This window comes from Fukomys damarensis, unplaced genomic scaffold, assembly GCF_012274545.1.
Source record: "Fukomys damarensis isolate Sample0158 unplaced genomic scaffold, DMR_v1.0_HiC HiC_scaffold_12, whole genome shotgun sequence".
Classification (NCBI taxonomy): Eukaryota; Metazoa; Chordata; class Mammalia; order Rodentia; family Bathyergidae; genus Fukomys; species Fukomys damarensis.
This window is the reverse complement of record NW_022900924.1, coordinates 54,141,681-54,155,474: the sequence shown is the minus strand read 5'-3', so window position 1 is coordinate 54,155,474 and position 13,794 is coordinate 54,141,681. Positions and strand designations below refer to the sequence as shown.

At 46.5% G+C, this 13,794-nt stretch overlaps 1 protein-coding gene across 1 annotated transcript in view; it reads right to left on the bottom strand.

Moving 5' to 3' along the window:
• The window catches only part of Osbpl11 (oxysterol binding protein like 11), a 66,025-nt gene that overhangs the window by 6,749 nt on the left and 45,482 nt on the right, over positions 1–13,794 (bottom strand). The window contains exons 8-10 of the mRNA XM_010624567.2: positions 9,738–9,878; positions 3,794–4,247; positions 836–1,022 (exon numbers count right to left, since the gene is read on the bottom strand). Coding sequence (XP_010622869.1) covers positions 836–1,022; positions 3,794–4,247; positions 9,738–9,878 — 782 coding nt within the window. The remainder of the gene's footprint in view (positions 1–835; positions 1,023–3,793; positions 4,248–9,737; positions 9,879–13,794) is intronic.

Genomic DNA, 13,794 nt, shown 5'->3' with positions numbered 1-13,794 from the left:
AAAAAAAAAAAAAAAAAAAAAAGAGAAAGTAAGTTTATAGGAAAACTTCCCCACACTTTCAGGAGTCAGAATAGACATCAGGGGTTGAGGAAAGAGCTAGCGTCTTCCTGTGGTCCAGGGACCTGGGCAAATGCCAAGGAGACTAAGGAGCCAGGGCAGGAGTAAGAATGGGCTGGCTCCCGGATGAAATCACAGAGACGCTACTGCTTCACTGCTGCTGCTCATAGCTTCACCCACTGAGCCTCTGGGACAGTTTTTTTGTTTTGTTTTTTGAGACAGGGTTTCACTATGTAGTCCAGGCTGGCCTCCAACTTGTGGTGACCCTCCTGTCTCAGCCTCCTGAGTACTGGGATTACAAGCATGTGCTAGCATGCTGGGTTTCTTGGATTAGACATCTTTTCATCTGAGTTGGTAGCAAAAGCCACCCCCACTGAGGTCTGGATCCAAACCCTAATTCTCTTCAAGGCAAAACTGGACAGAGACTGAGTATGCCTTGGTTAGAAATTCTCCTGTGATGCTGTTAGTGAGTTCACCAGGGAGATCTGACACCATAATAACGCCAACTATTTTAAAACCCAGGGGATACAGCTCAGTGGCAGAGGGCACACCCGGCACATGCAAGATCCCAGTACTGCCAAGGAATAACCAACCCTCAGACAAAATGAAGAGACCCACCTAGGTCATGACTTCCACAACACCTTGAGAGACAAAATTTATCAAGCAAAACGCAAACATGAATAAATCTCAAAGAATAAAACAAAGCAGCAGGAAAACCAGGAGTGGTTTTAAGGGATTGGAGGGGAAGCCCACAGGTCGAGCCCACTCAGGTCCTCACCGGTGCAGTTTGCCGCCATAGAAGGGCTTGGTGTGGAAGGTGATGCTGGCCGAGTACCCGGTCTTCGCGCAGCTCACGCCCACTTTACCGCCCAGCTCCACCCAGGGCACTGTGAGGATGGAGCGGGCGTATGCGCATGGTAGAGAGAAGGTATACTCCTCACCGTGCTCCAGCAGGCTGAGGACCCCTGAGAGCAAGGGGGGTGTCAGCATCTTTATAAACAACAGGGAAACACACACACACACACACACCCGAGTTTTTCCTGTCTAGCAGTAAGCATCATTATTTCATTTAATCTTCGTTTAACTGTGGGTGACAGTGAATCAGGATTATTTTCACTGTGACCTGACAAAACCTGCGGAGCTCATGGGGCAGGACATGTCTGGGGGACCAGACCGAGCTTCCTCTAACGCACCCACAGTAAAATAAAGCCCGAGCAGCACCTGGGGCCCTGCTGCTCTGCGTCCTGGTGCCACGGCCAGCAGTCCACACAACCAGACAGCCACTCAGAAGGGCAGAGGACTTAACTCAGCACGGTGGGAAAGGCCTCTCGCTCTAGTGTATGCGTGTTAAAGAAGAAAAAAGAATTCTATCATAAAAACTATGGTCATAATAAATTCTGTTGAAATATTATGTTAAGTGGTGGTTTCAGAAAGGATTATTTTGATGGGGCTTGTTCCATTATTAAGTGATACTGTCTAAAGGTGATTTCAATGGGCCAGGGATGCAGCTCAGTGGTGCCACGCCTGCCTGCAAGTGCAAGGTCCTGGATTCGATCCCCAGTACAGAGAAAAAAAATAAAGATGATTTCAAGAAACACAGAAGGGGATGAGTAACTGATCAGCATGAGATAATCGGGAGACACTGAGGACACCCAGGCTGCAGCTAAATACGCAGCTCCACGGAAACTATTTTAACAGTTAATTTTCAGGCTGAGCCAGGACAAAGTGAGGTTTAGAGTAAGTAGCCCATGGCGAGTGAGCGCCATTAGAATGGCGCCAGCTCCCAGACAGTGCAGCCCTGGTGAGCGCACTGCACTGCAAGGGGAGCTGCCGGGAGAGAGGCCAGTCAGTAAGACGGCCAGCTCTGCAGGGAAGACCGCATATTATCACTTTTGTAAAAGTATCTTATAAACTGGGTTGATGGACTGTTGTTTTTAAGAGTCCTAAAATCTGAAGAGACATACAACCAGTCTGAATAACCCAGATTTGGTATTCTGTTTGTTTTGGAAAGCGTCTCACTATGTAGTTGAGACTGACCTGGAACTCACTATGTAGCCCAGGCTGGTTTTCAACTCACAGTGATCCTTCTGCCTCAGCCTCTTGAGTGCTGGGATGACAGGCGTGCGCCGCCACACCCGACAGATTTGGTATTCTAAAATCTCATTTATTTAACAATTAAGTTGAATTTCTTCCTATTATCAAACACCTAACAGAAGCAAAATGAATAATCATAAATTCCATTTCCTTATTTTATTTACTTCCTGCTGAAGGTAAACAAGGCAATTTAATTTCCAAAGTGCAGTGCATGAATATACAGTAGCACCTGCATAATAAAAACCTTCCTATTGCATGCTTCATGACTAAAGCATGGGGAATCGAGGTCTTTCCTCACTGCCTGAGTAATTCCTTTCCTGGAAGTGGGAGAGGCAACCATGCTCTGATTTTTCTCATCCTATGAAGGAGCCACTGTCCTTAGGGACAGAATAATGTTCCAAACCCCGCCTGGCCTCAGCCTTTATGACCCAGACCCGTCAGGCCACCGCTAGATGGCAGATTTTTCATTTATAAAATAAATAAACCAACCTCTGATGTTATAGAGCTTCCATCTGAAGGTGGCAAAATTTTTTTTAACTAATAAAACAACATGAGTACTTTCTAATGCTGTAAGTTGTAATTAACTTGAAAATATTATTTGGAAATTAGCAAGACATGTCACAATAGAATTTAAAAATGGGGAAAACTGAAAACAGGGTTAAATAATTTCTTCCTGGCTACAGTAACAATCTCAAAGCATGAAGAGTTACAGGCTGAGCTATGTCATGCTGATATTGTAAGCTTACGATCTGAAAAATTATTCTTTTCACAAGTTTTCCTTTAAAGTTAAAAATGCCAGTTTTTTCTAGTCATTATATGTTCATTAAATCTTTAATGGTTTCTGCAGTTTTCATTTTGAATTCTTGGCTCAAACCCACTATGTTCCTTCAAATTATTTTTTCATACCTTTTGATGAAAGAGAAGCAAAATTTGGCAATGTATTTTTAAAATATTCATGAATAGCTCCCAAAGAAATATATGATATAAAGAAAGATATATTTAGAAGCCATAATACATAATGCACAATGGCCTGGAAGCCATTATGTGGAACAGGCTGGCCTCTAACTCCCTGAGATCCTCCTGCCTCAGTCTCCTGAGTACTAGAATTAAAGGCATGACCACCACGACTGGTTAGGAGACATTTCTTGTGATTTCTGTAATAATGAAAATCTGAAACAATTTCTGTGTCCAGAGAAAAATGATTTAATGATGGCAAATGCATTTCAAACAGTGTTATATGACTTTTAAAATCAATGATATGGGAAAATGAATATAGTAGCATAAAAAAAGTGGGGCATGAAACTAAAGACATACAAAATGAAGCCTAATTTCATAAAACTAAAAGTATGAGTATATACACAGGAAAATTAAAAGATAGCAACTAAATTTATCTTTCTTCATGAAGGGATTAGAGATGCCTTTATTTACATGCTTTTGTTTTTATCACCAGATCGAACTTGGGACTTGGGCTTGCTGGGCAGGGGCAGCACCACTGAACTAAATCCCGGCCCCTTACATATTTTTTTGTTGGTAAAAATATTTTATATTGAAAATCAGAAAAGAGGGGAACGAGGCTGGCACACAGGCCCTCACCTGCCCGTCACGGCCGGACACAGCGTGAATCACACGGGGACGCACTCACCCTCGCCCACCATGGTCACGCCGATGGACATGCCCAGGAACTTGCTCTTGGTCCACACGTGCGCGTTCACACACATCCTCCGTTCGGCGCACTCTGCGTAGAAGCCGGACACCGGCGGGTGGTGGGAGACCTGCTCGGCCACGAAGCGCACTGTGTAGCAGTCGGTGGTGGGGCTGGCGGCCTCCTCGGGCGCCGGGCTGGGCACAGGGCTGCCCTTGGGCACCCGCCAGGAGCAGTGGAACGTCTCCCCAATGATGGGGTTGTACGGCTTCTTGGCGATGGCCCCCTTGCGGCCCTCGTGGAACGACGTCAGGTAGTACTCCACGAAGCGGATCATCCGGTCCTCGGCCGAGGTGCCGCTCGTGATGGCTACGAACAGGTCCGGGTGCGACATGAAGTCTGCGTACATCTCCAGCAGGGAACGCTTCTCCAGGATAAACGTGGGGAGCACCACCTGGGGCAAGATGGGCAGCCACAGGCAGTCAGGCTATCCACCCTGAAAGCCCAGCCTTTGGAATGGGTATTTAAGAAAAGGGACAGTCAGGTGTGATACTGCATGCTTGTAACCCCAGCACTCTGGAGGCTGAGGCAAGAGGATCGTTGTGTTAGTTCAAGGCCAGCCTGGATTACCTAATGAGTTCAAGGCCAGGCTGAATCCTGTCTCAAAAAAGAGAGAGGCTGGGGATTTAGCTTAGTGGTTCCGTTGCCTGCCTCCCAAGCACAAGATCCTGTTTTCCCCCCCTACCAAAAAATTGCCTGGAAAGCACAAGGGCCCAAGTTCAAGCCCTGGTAATAAAAAATAAAAAATAAAAAAAAATAAAAAAAAGAGAGCAAGGGAGAGAAACAAAGAGAAGTATTTGCTTCCAATAGAAAATAAACACACATAAAAGAAAGGAATGCCTGCCCAGTGGTTACAATTAAATGCAAATTCAGGGCATCATGAGGGTCTGAAAAAATAGAAGCTTCAAGCTTCCAGGCTGGATACAAGTATCATCAGGAAAGTAGTACTGAAGTCCAGAGGGTGCATCTTCTCCCATCTTACCTTAAAAAATAAACTGTGGGTGGCTGACCAAACTATGAGAAGAGGCAGAAAGTGCTGTTTCCTGAGAACACCCAGCGAGATGACATGCCAAAGCGAAAACTCTAACTTTCAGCTAACTTCTGACACCTAAAGCTGGGTAGGACAGAAAATATTTTAAAGCAGAACTGCAGAGGCCTGCAAAACAGTTCAACTCTATGAAACAGAAAACTGGCAGTATTTTTCAAGAGGTCTAATACGCTCATACTCATTTAGCCTCTTAATTATTCTTCCAAGAATCCAGCCTAAAGAAAAGAAATAATATGAAGAAAGAAAAGGAGTGTAAAGTAATAATTAAAACGATCCGTATTTTAGTGGGGTGTGGTGGTACGTGTCTGAAATTCCTGCATTCAGGAGATGGAAGCAGGAGGATTATAAATTCAAGGTCAGCTTGCACAGTGAGACACAATGAAATCTGTCACCAGAAAAAAAATCTACAATTGTCACAGTGAAAAATCCCACCACGAGCCCAAAACAAATCAAAACCTGTATCAAGATATAGCACTACACCAGACATGTCAGAGAGGATTCCGGTTTCAGAGAGGAAAACAACAGTTGTAAGAGACTTCAGTCTTTTCAATAGAACTCTGTAACAAGAGCAAAACACTGAAGGAAAACTAGTGACAAGTTCTATCCAAACTAGCAATCAAGCGGCTAAGCGAGGGTGAATGGGCGTTTCAGACACGCATCTGCTTCCCGCAGGCCCTTCTCAGATGTTACCACACAGGGAGACGACTGCAGACTGGGACCTGGGATGGAGGAAGGGGATCTAGAAGGGCGGAGGGAGCCCTAGTTCAGAGGACTGACTGGTGTACGGTCAGCGACCACGGGAGGGCCCCGCAGCTTCCAGCAGGAGTCATGTGCTTCCGAGACCCGAGACCCTACGGAGCTCACACTGGTCCCACCTCGCCCGTTTCCCTCAGCGGGAGGCCCTGCCTCCATTCTGGTCGCGCGAGGGTCTGCCGCTTCCCTGCAGAGGTGGGCAAAGCGAAGACCGCTGCCACCCCACACGCCATGCCACCAGCACACCCTTTCAGCTGGGATGGAGGAAGAGACTCGGCCTCAGCTGCGTGGGGCTGGGGACACTCAGATTCTGGCTTCCGCTTCTCAGGGAGCTGAGGGAGGCCAGCAGCCAAGATGCCAGGCCACATTCCCTCAGGCTAGGGCAGCCCCGCCTTTCACCCCTGCAACGCGACAGGAGGGAAGGCCGAGACCACGATGGCCCCTGCATGGCGCCAACCGAGCCTGCACTGGTGCGTGCTCTTTCCTACACTAAATCACAAACTCAAGAGGCAGGCAAAACTGTCAGGAAAGGGAAGAGGATGACGAACAATACAGTCAGGAACATGGAGGTGACGGCAACTGAAGGCATGCCAGGGGCTTGGAGACACAGCTGACTGAGAGAGGCGGGAGGAGGCTGCCATGGCCCTAGGGATGCGTCTGGAAGCCGCTGTCAGGCAGCAGGCCAGTGCCCCTGCAGCTTCGGCACAGGAGACTTAACTCTGCTTATGTACTATCAGTTAAATGGTATGTGAACGTTCACAATTTTGGCTTGGGTAATGCAACACATTAAGTGTTTCACTGACAAGGCACAAACGTGGGGGAAGAGTACCATGCAGTTATCTGTGTGAAAGAGGCTTCACTGGATTTGAAAATGCTCTCTTCAACGTGCTTTCACCTCCTCAGCCTCAATGCCATTTTTATGCCTCCCAGACCAGGACAACAAACACCCGCCCAACTCCTACCAAGCAACCCTCATGGGACCAGTCTCTAACCAATTTCGCAGTTAACAAAGGTCTTCCTGAACCACTCATATGGGATCAGTTAGCTAGGTTTTTTTTTTGTATCGGGGATTGAACTTAGGTCCTTGTGCTTTTGAGGCCAGTGGTGGAACCACTGAGCTAAATCCCCAGCCCCGGAACCACTCATATGAAAGCACTTTTAATTTTTGGTACGGTGATCGAACTCAGGTCCATGCACTTGGGAGGCAGGTGGTGGAACCACTGAGCTAAATCCCCAGCCCTGAAAGCACTTCTTGAACAGAAGAACAACCCAGCTGAAGTACTGGGGTTACATGACAGATTAATGGGTTTTCTTATTCCTAAAATGTCTTCTTTTTGGACTTTCAATGCAATTTATTCTCTTTTAAAACCTCTTGTTAAGCATGATAAGTCTAGGTAAAAAAGAAATGTTTTTGACTTTTTTTTTCAACTTTTTTGAAACAAAGTCTTACTTTGAAGCGCAGACTGGCCTTGAACTCAGCAACATTTCTGCCTCAGCCTCCAGAGTGCTGGGACTATAGGGATACACTACTAAGTCCCTGACTCATGAACATTTGAGTTGCAAACTTTCACAGGTATACTATTATAAAACTCATTTTCCAGCTTATGGATGAATCCAAACTAGGAACAATTCTCTTGGAATGGAACTCGTTTCACACGTTAGGGACTTTTTTTGACTTAAAATTTATTTTTAATTAGTCCATATTTGCAGTACATAATGATTTTATCACAGTGAGCAGTACATGTACCTAACATGTTCCTGAGCATGGTACATGTACCTAACATGTCTTAATTATTTTTATGTCTGCTTCCCTACCCTTCCCTCCACCTCTTCCTGTTTTCTTTTTTGTATCCGGGATCAAACTCAGGACCTTGTGCTTGTGAGGCACCTCTTCCTGTTTTTGACTTTTAAGCGCTTTAAGAGGAACCCTAAATGCAAGCTGCTTTCTATTTAAGTAGCATTTGCAGGTGGACACTTCCCTGAAAACAATGCCACACTCTCACTACTTTCAATGGCATCAGAGACCTGATTTGAAACAGCCCTCCCTATGTCCATTTTGAAATTCCACATTAAGGCAAAATCATGTTAGTAGTAATAAAAATAATCCCACAGTAATCAAAATCTGATATACATTGGCCCTTGTGCTTGCCAGGCAAGGGCAGTGCCACTGAGCTACATCCTTGGCCCAATTAGCTTTTTTTTTGTACCAGAGATCGGACTCAGAACCTTGTGCTGTGAGGTACGTGCAGCACCACTGAGCTAAATCCCCCCATTAGATTTTATTTTTATTTATTTATTTAGTTTAGTTTTGTTTTTTGAGACAGGGTCTCACTATGTAGTTGAGACTGACCTGGAACTCACTATGTAGTCCAGGCTGGTCTTGAACTCACAGCAATCCTCCTGCCTCAGCCTCCTGAGTGCTGGGATTACAGGCATGCGTCACCATACCCTGCACCAGTAGCTTTTTAAAAGGGTGTCATGAACTAACTGCTGAAACAAATGAAAGGATACTAATTAGGTAATTTGGGACCAGAGAAGACCGACCTAAAGCCAAACAACCAAGGAGGGCATCTTACACTTTGAGGGATGTGGAAATCCCCTGGGGACTTGACTAAACTACTACTCTGCTCTGTGAAGTCTGGGACTGCTGACTGGGATTCTGCATTTGTAACAAGTTTTACAGATGATGACGACGACAATGCGAATGTACAAATTCTCGCACTTTTAAGGTGGTGAGACTCTGGACTCAGCCTACAGACTGTGGTGTTTGGGCTAGATGTGGCCTCCTACCTGTCTGTCTTGTGGTGCTGGGCCGTGAGCCCAAGGCCTGTTGAACACTAAGTGCACGCTCTACACTGAGCTATGTACTCCGGACTCCTGGTCTCCTGTCTACGTGGTACTGGAGACTGAACTGCCTCACACATGACAGAAGAGCGCTCTACCACTAAGCTACATCCTCGGCCCTTTTTTTTACACTTTTTATTTTAAGACTGGGTCTTGTGAAGATACCTAGGCTGGCTTTGAATTTGAGATCTTCTTGTCTTGGCCTCTTGAGTAGCTGGGATCACAGTGGGCACCATCACAGCCAGCTCGGCCTTTATAATACAGGTTAGTGGGAGCACAGTCCTGACCATCAGCAGATCCTCTGTGGCAAAACTGAGTAGTTGCTACACAGATCTATGGCCACACTGCCAAAAATGTTTATTGCCTGGTCCTTTACAACCAAAGTCAGGATATGTCCAAGATGTACTGTCCAAATGCAGGCCTTAAGAGTAATGCTAAAAAAAAGAGTAATGCTAGGGCTGGCATTTAGCTCAGTTGGTGCTGCCGCCTGCCTCATAAGTGCAAGGACTGGAGTTCGATCGCTGTACCGAAAGAAAAAAAAAGTAAAAGGTCAGTGTTTTGTATGATTTTGTAGAATTACATCCTTCTCCTCAGAGTTTTTACCTGAGCTGCTGCACCAATGGGCTGCTTAAAGGTTTACAGAAACAGGAAGACTGCAGGTCTTTATTTGCCATGAGACTCCTTGCTGTGCAAGAAAACCATAGATGTCTTACAAAAATAAGAAGTATGAGGCCTAGATTCAATCCCCAGTATTGGGGGAGGGGGAAGATGGTGGGAGGGCAAGGGGAAGAATTAGATCACCAAACCACGTATTATAACTCATGCCTATAACCCCAGCAAGGAGGTTTGCAAGTTCAAGGCCAGCCTATGCATCTTAATGAGACTGTCTCAAGATAATTTTGTTTGTTTCTTTGAGATAGTCTTGCTGTACATTTCAGGCTGGTCTCGAGCTCAGTAATCCTCTTGCCTCAGTCTCTACACATAGCTTCAAAATAAATTTTTACAAAGTTCAGCAATGTGGTCAATGCTAGAGCATTTGAGAGGCCTCAATATCTTGAGAGAGAGACAGAGACAGAGACAGATTCAGTGGAGCACATGAAAGCCTGACCCCCGGGCTGGGGATTTAGCCCGGTACCGAAGGGTAAAAAAAAAAAAAAATCCAAGTGAAAACCTGATCCCAGGAACATCCCCAGGGGGGCCCTTCCCGATGGTCCCACAGCCAGCTGGTCCCCTGTGTACCCGCGTCAGGTCCATGCCCAGCTTGAGCTGTGACAGGAGGTGCAGGATGACACTGCGCTGCTCCTCCACGGCCCCCAGGTCATCCTCCTTGTTGTCGCAGGTGTCCTCCACTTCCTCATCCGCGTGTACGTCCTCAGGCTCCTGAGTGCAGGCAGAGGTCTCGGGTTATAAATGCTTATCAGTGTTCATGCAGATCAAAGGGGTCACACCAGACTGGAAGGCACTTATACTGGACCTAAACAAAGCAGAGTACGGCCGGATCCTTCCTGAGGACAGCACTCCCATCACTGCCCATGGATATGTTCTGTTCAGAGACCCTGTTATTTCTGGTATTTTCAATACTGTGGTTTGGCCTCTATACCACATATAAGACACATTTATTGTCTTTTTCAAATACCGTTTCTCATCTGAAGAAAGTCTCATCTGAGGTCGGGGATTTTGCTCAGTGGTTCTGCCACTTGTCTCGCAAATGCAGGTCCCAAAAAGAAAGTCTCCTCTGAATCCCAAGCTCCACCACCTGCCGGAGACTCTACTACTGCCTATAATGGCAGAGTTCTGAGAATGAAAATTTGCCTCATTTCTTTTGGTCGCAGGGATCAAACTTGGGACCTTGCTCTTGCAAGGCAGGTGGTGGAACCACTGAGCTAAATCCCTGGCCCAGGATTTGCCTCTTTTTAAACTACTATGAGGAAAAAAAAAATCCTAGAAGCGGCTGCATGCACGTCCAGTGAACTCCTGTGTTCTCTCTGTTCTGAAGGGGACTGACACAGGGCCTTGTGCAGGGCAGGCAAGGGCTACCCAGGGGCTGCCCCGCACGTGTACGAAGCAGCTCTGGGAATGCATATGAAACCAGCAGTTGCCCCCGAGGGGTTGGAATGCCACAAAGTTCTCTGCCCAGCTCCTTGGTCACTCAGCATCAGGAGAGCTACCTGTGGAAAAGTTGAGGATGTGCTTTTATCTCAGCTGCAAGTGACTGGGTAAGACAGACAATTTTGTACTTATTTTTATTTAAACAAATAGCAGTTTCATGTCCCAAGATTCTACAAAGCTCACCAGCCATCGCTGTCCAGGTCTTTATAGGGAAGGTGTCCCCTCTCAGGGGACCCTTGTTAGCACCCCCTGTAAGAGCCTGACTGAACCAGAGCGACTCCATGTTGACCAGCAAACGACCTAGGGACTGTCGCTTCCCCCATCCCTTATAGGATAACTAATGATTAATTGTGAATTGTTAGGTAACTGCTTTGAAGTAGCTGGGAAACTAAATGGAAACTGTAGTGAACACAGAGACCCAACATAAATTACGCCACTCCTTACTTGCCTGTAGTTGAATGTTCTGAACATTATAATCTAAGTTGTAAATGGAATAATGGATAATCGGGCAAGTATATGCTTGATGACCACTAGCTCAGATCAACTGATTCTTTGCCTTTGTCCTCTTCCTGTAAGTGTAACCCCCCCACCTAGCCCTATATAAAATGGCCTGTTTCTGAGCTAGCCGCCTCTCTGAGCTACTTGGCTTTGGGAGTGCCGTCTGGCCAGACTAATAAAGGTCTATTTGCCAACTTGCCTGGTGTGTTCCTTCCTGGGTGACTCTCGCTGTCTGACAAGCTCCTGCAGCCTCGCTGAGCTTCTGAGCCCAGCATCGTGAAAGCCTCTTGGCTGTTCACGCTCCAGGAGTAAAAGTGAGACTTAAGTCTTACACCCCGAGTAAGATAGTTTTACAGGGTGATGTTTGCTCATGTTGCACTGTCCCCCCAAGCCTCTTGCAGTCATAGGTGGGGTTTTCAGGGAAAGCTGGATCTAGGGTTTGTACTGCTGAGATCAAGGAAGTGATGTTGGGATTGATTCATGATGCGATGCTACGATTAAGGCCGCCCCACTCTAGGTGTGCGTGCTACTTGCCCTGCGGGTGGGTAGCCTAGACAGGATAGAAGGGACAGAAAGAGGTCACTATTTGTAGTTTGTCACTTGCTGCCTTCTGCCTGCCATGAACTGTTCTCCTCCGAGAGGCCCCTCTGCTGTGCTACCCTGCCTTGGAGCCAGCCAACTATGGACTGAAACCTCTGCAAACTGTGAGCCAAATAAACCTCTCCTCCTTTAAATGCTGGGTGTTGCCTATCTTTTCTCAGCAACGAGAAAAGTAACTAAGACTCAAAGTAATGAGGATTTCTAAAGGGGTCTTGTTAGTGTCTCTGCTCCTGACTGTCCCTTCCACTAACAAACAAGAAACCCGTGAGTTCTATGCAGCTAGACACAGAAAACGGATCCTACCTGACACAAGGTGAAGAACTCAATAGTCTCAAAACGCTAAAAACAAAATATAGTGCACAGTGACAGAGTAAAAGGATAATCGGTTTCCGACCATTCTTTTGTCTTTATCTTTTTCCTTTTCTGTTACTTTTTTATCAAGGAAGTCTGTATCAGCACATATTCTGATAAATCAACTAACAGTCATGTTTATTTCCCTATGTCAGGATCACACAGATCAGCGGGGTGTGGCAGCGCGCATCTCTAACCCTCAGGAGGCTGAGGCAGGAGGATGACAAGTTTATGGCCACGTTTTTTAACCTAGCAAGACCCTGCCTCAAAATAGAAAAGGGCTGGGAATGGAGCTCAGTGGTACATTGTGTGAGGCCCTGGGTTCAATTTTCTGAAAAGCAAAACAAAACCCCCAAAACAAACAAACAAAACCCTACAGTCACTATTTGCAAATATCAGAACTACTTCTGTTTCTATGCCCTTAAGGAGAGACCCGAAGGCTCTCCTCCGTGGCGGGCCTGTTGGGCAGTATGAGCTGGTACGTACCCAAGTCAGGTGTGCTGTACAGCTGCAGTACACTTACAATGTGGACCCGTGATAAACGTGGGCAAGCTCTTGGTCCTCCTCTCTACACAGGGAGACCAAATACCACTACACGAGATCACAGAATTACGTCAGACCGGGAGAAGAAACCCTGCTGGGTCTTGATTAAGTACTGCTCTCCAGTCCTCTGAAAAGGTAACGTGACATCTGAGGTTAGAACCCAGGCTATGAAGAATGCAAAGGCAACTTTGGGGGCTGGGGTGCAGCTCGATGGTAGAGTGCACGCTTAGCATGTGCAGAGCCCTGGACCCAATCCCTAGCACAGGAAGGAAGGAAGGAAGGACAAATAAATAGCTTTGACACCACAGTTTACTTTATGATTTGAATTCCTCCAATGAAAATATTATGCTAGAGAAATAAAACATAACCGGATAGTAAGCTCTTTAAAAGAATGCAGTTTACTCCAGTCACAATGGCACATGCCTTTAATTCCAGCTCCTGGGGAGGCTGAGGCAGGAGCACCATAAATTTCAAGACAGCCTGGGCAACTCAGCAGACTCTGTCAGAAAATAAGAAAGGCTGGAGCTGGGTGTGGTGGCCACACCTGTAACCCCAGCACTCTTGGAGGCTGTGGCAGGAGGATTACGAAGTTCAGACCCAGCCTGGGCAGCACAGGGAGACCCTGTCTCAAAATAGAAAAGCCAGATGTAGCTCAGTGCACAGCCCTGGGTTCAATCCTCTTAGCACCAAAAGTAAAAAAAGCCTCATCTTTTCAACTTTGCCAAAACCTGGATTGTGGGTCTAGCCTATTTTGTCATTTAAGCCCCAAACTAGGAGTTGTCTTTTTTTTTTTTGAGACAGGGTCTCACTATGTAATTGAGACTGCCCTGGAACTCACGTTGTAGCCCAGGCTGGTTTAGAACTCAGAGATCCTCCTGCCTCAGCCTCTCAAGTGCTGGGATTACAGGCATGTGCCACCACGCCCGGCGAGTCTTTGATCCAACCCTATACCCAATCCCAAGTCCAAATGACTTTTCACTTGAGATGGACATTGGCTATTCATAGGTCTTCCTTTCTACTTCCTTAATTCCATGCCACATCACATACCAATCTTAGTACACCCATTCTTCCCCGTGATCATGGCCCTCCTACCTGTATTGCATCAAGGCTCAACCTCGCATGGCTCTTATGTTCTTCAGGGATACAGTTTACACTGTGCTGCAACACGGATATGAAGTCCAACAGCCCTGAAGTC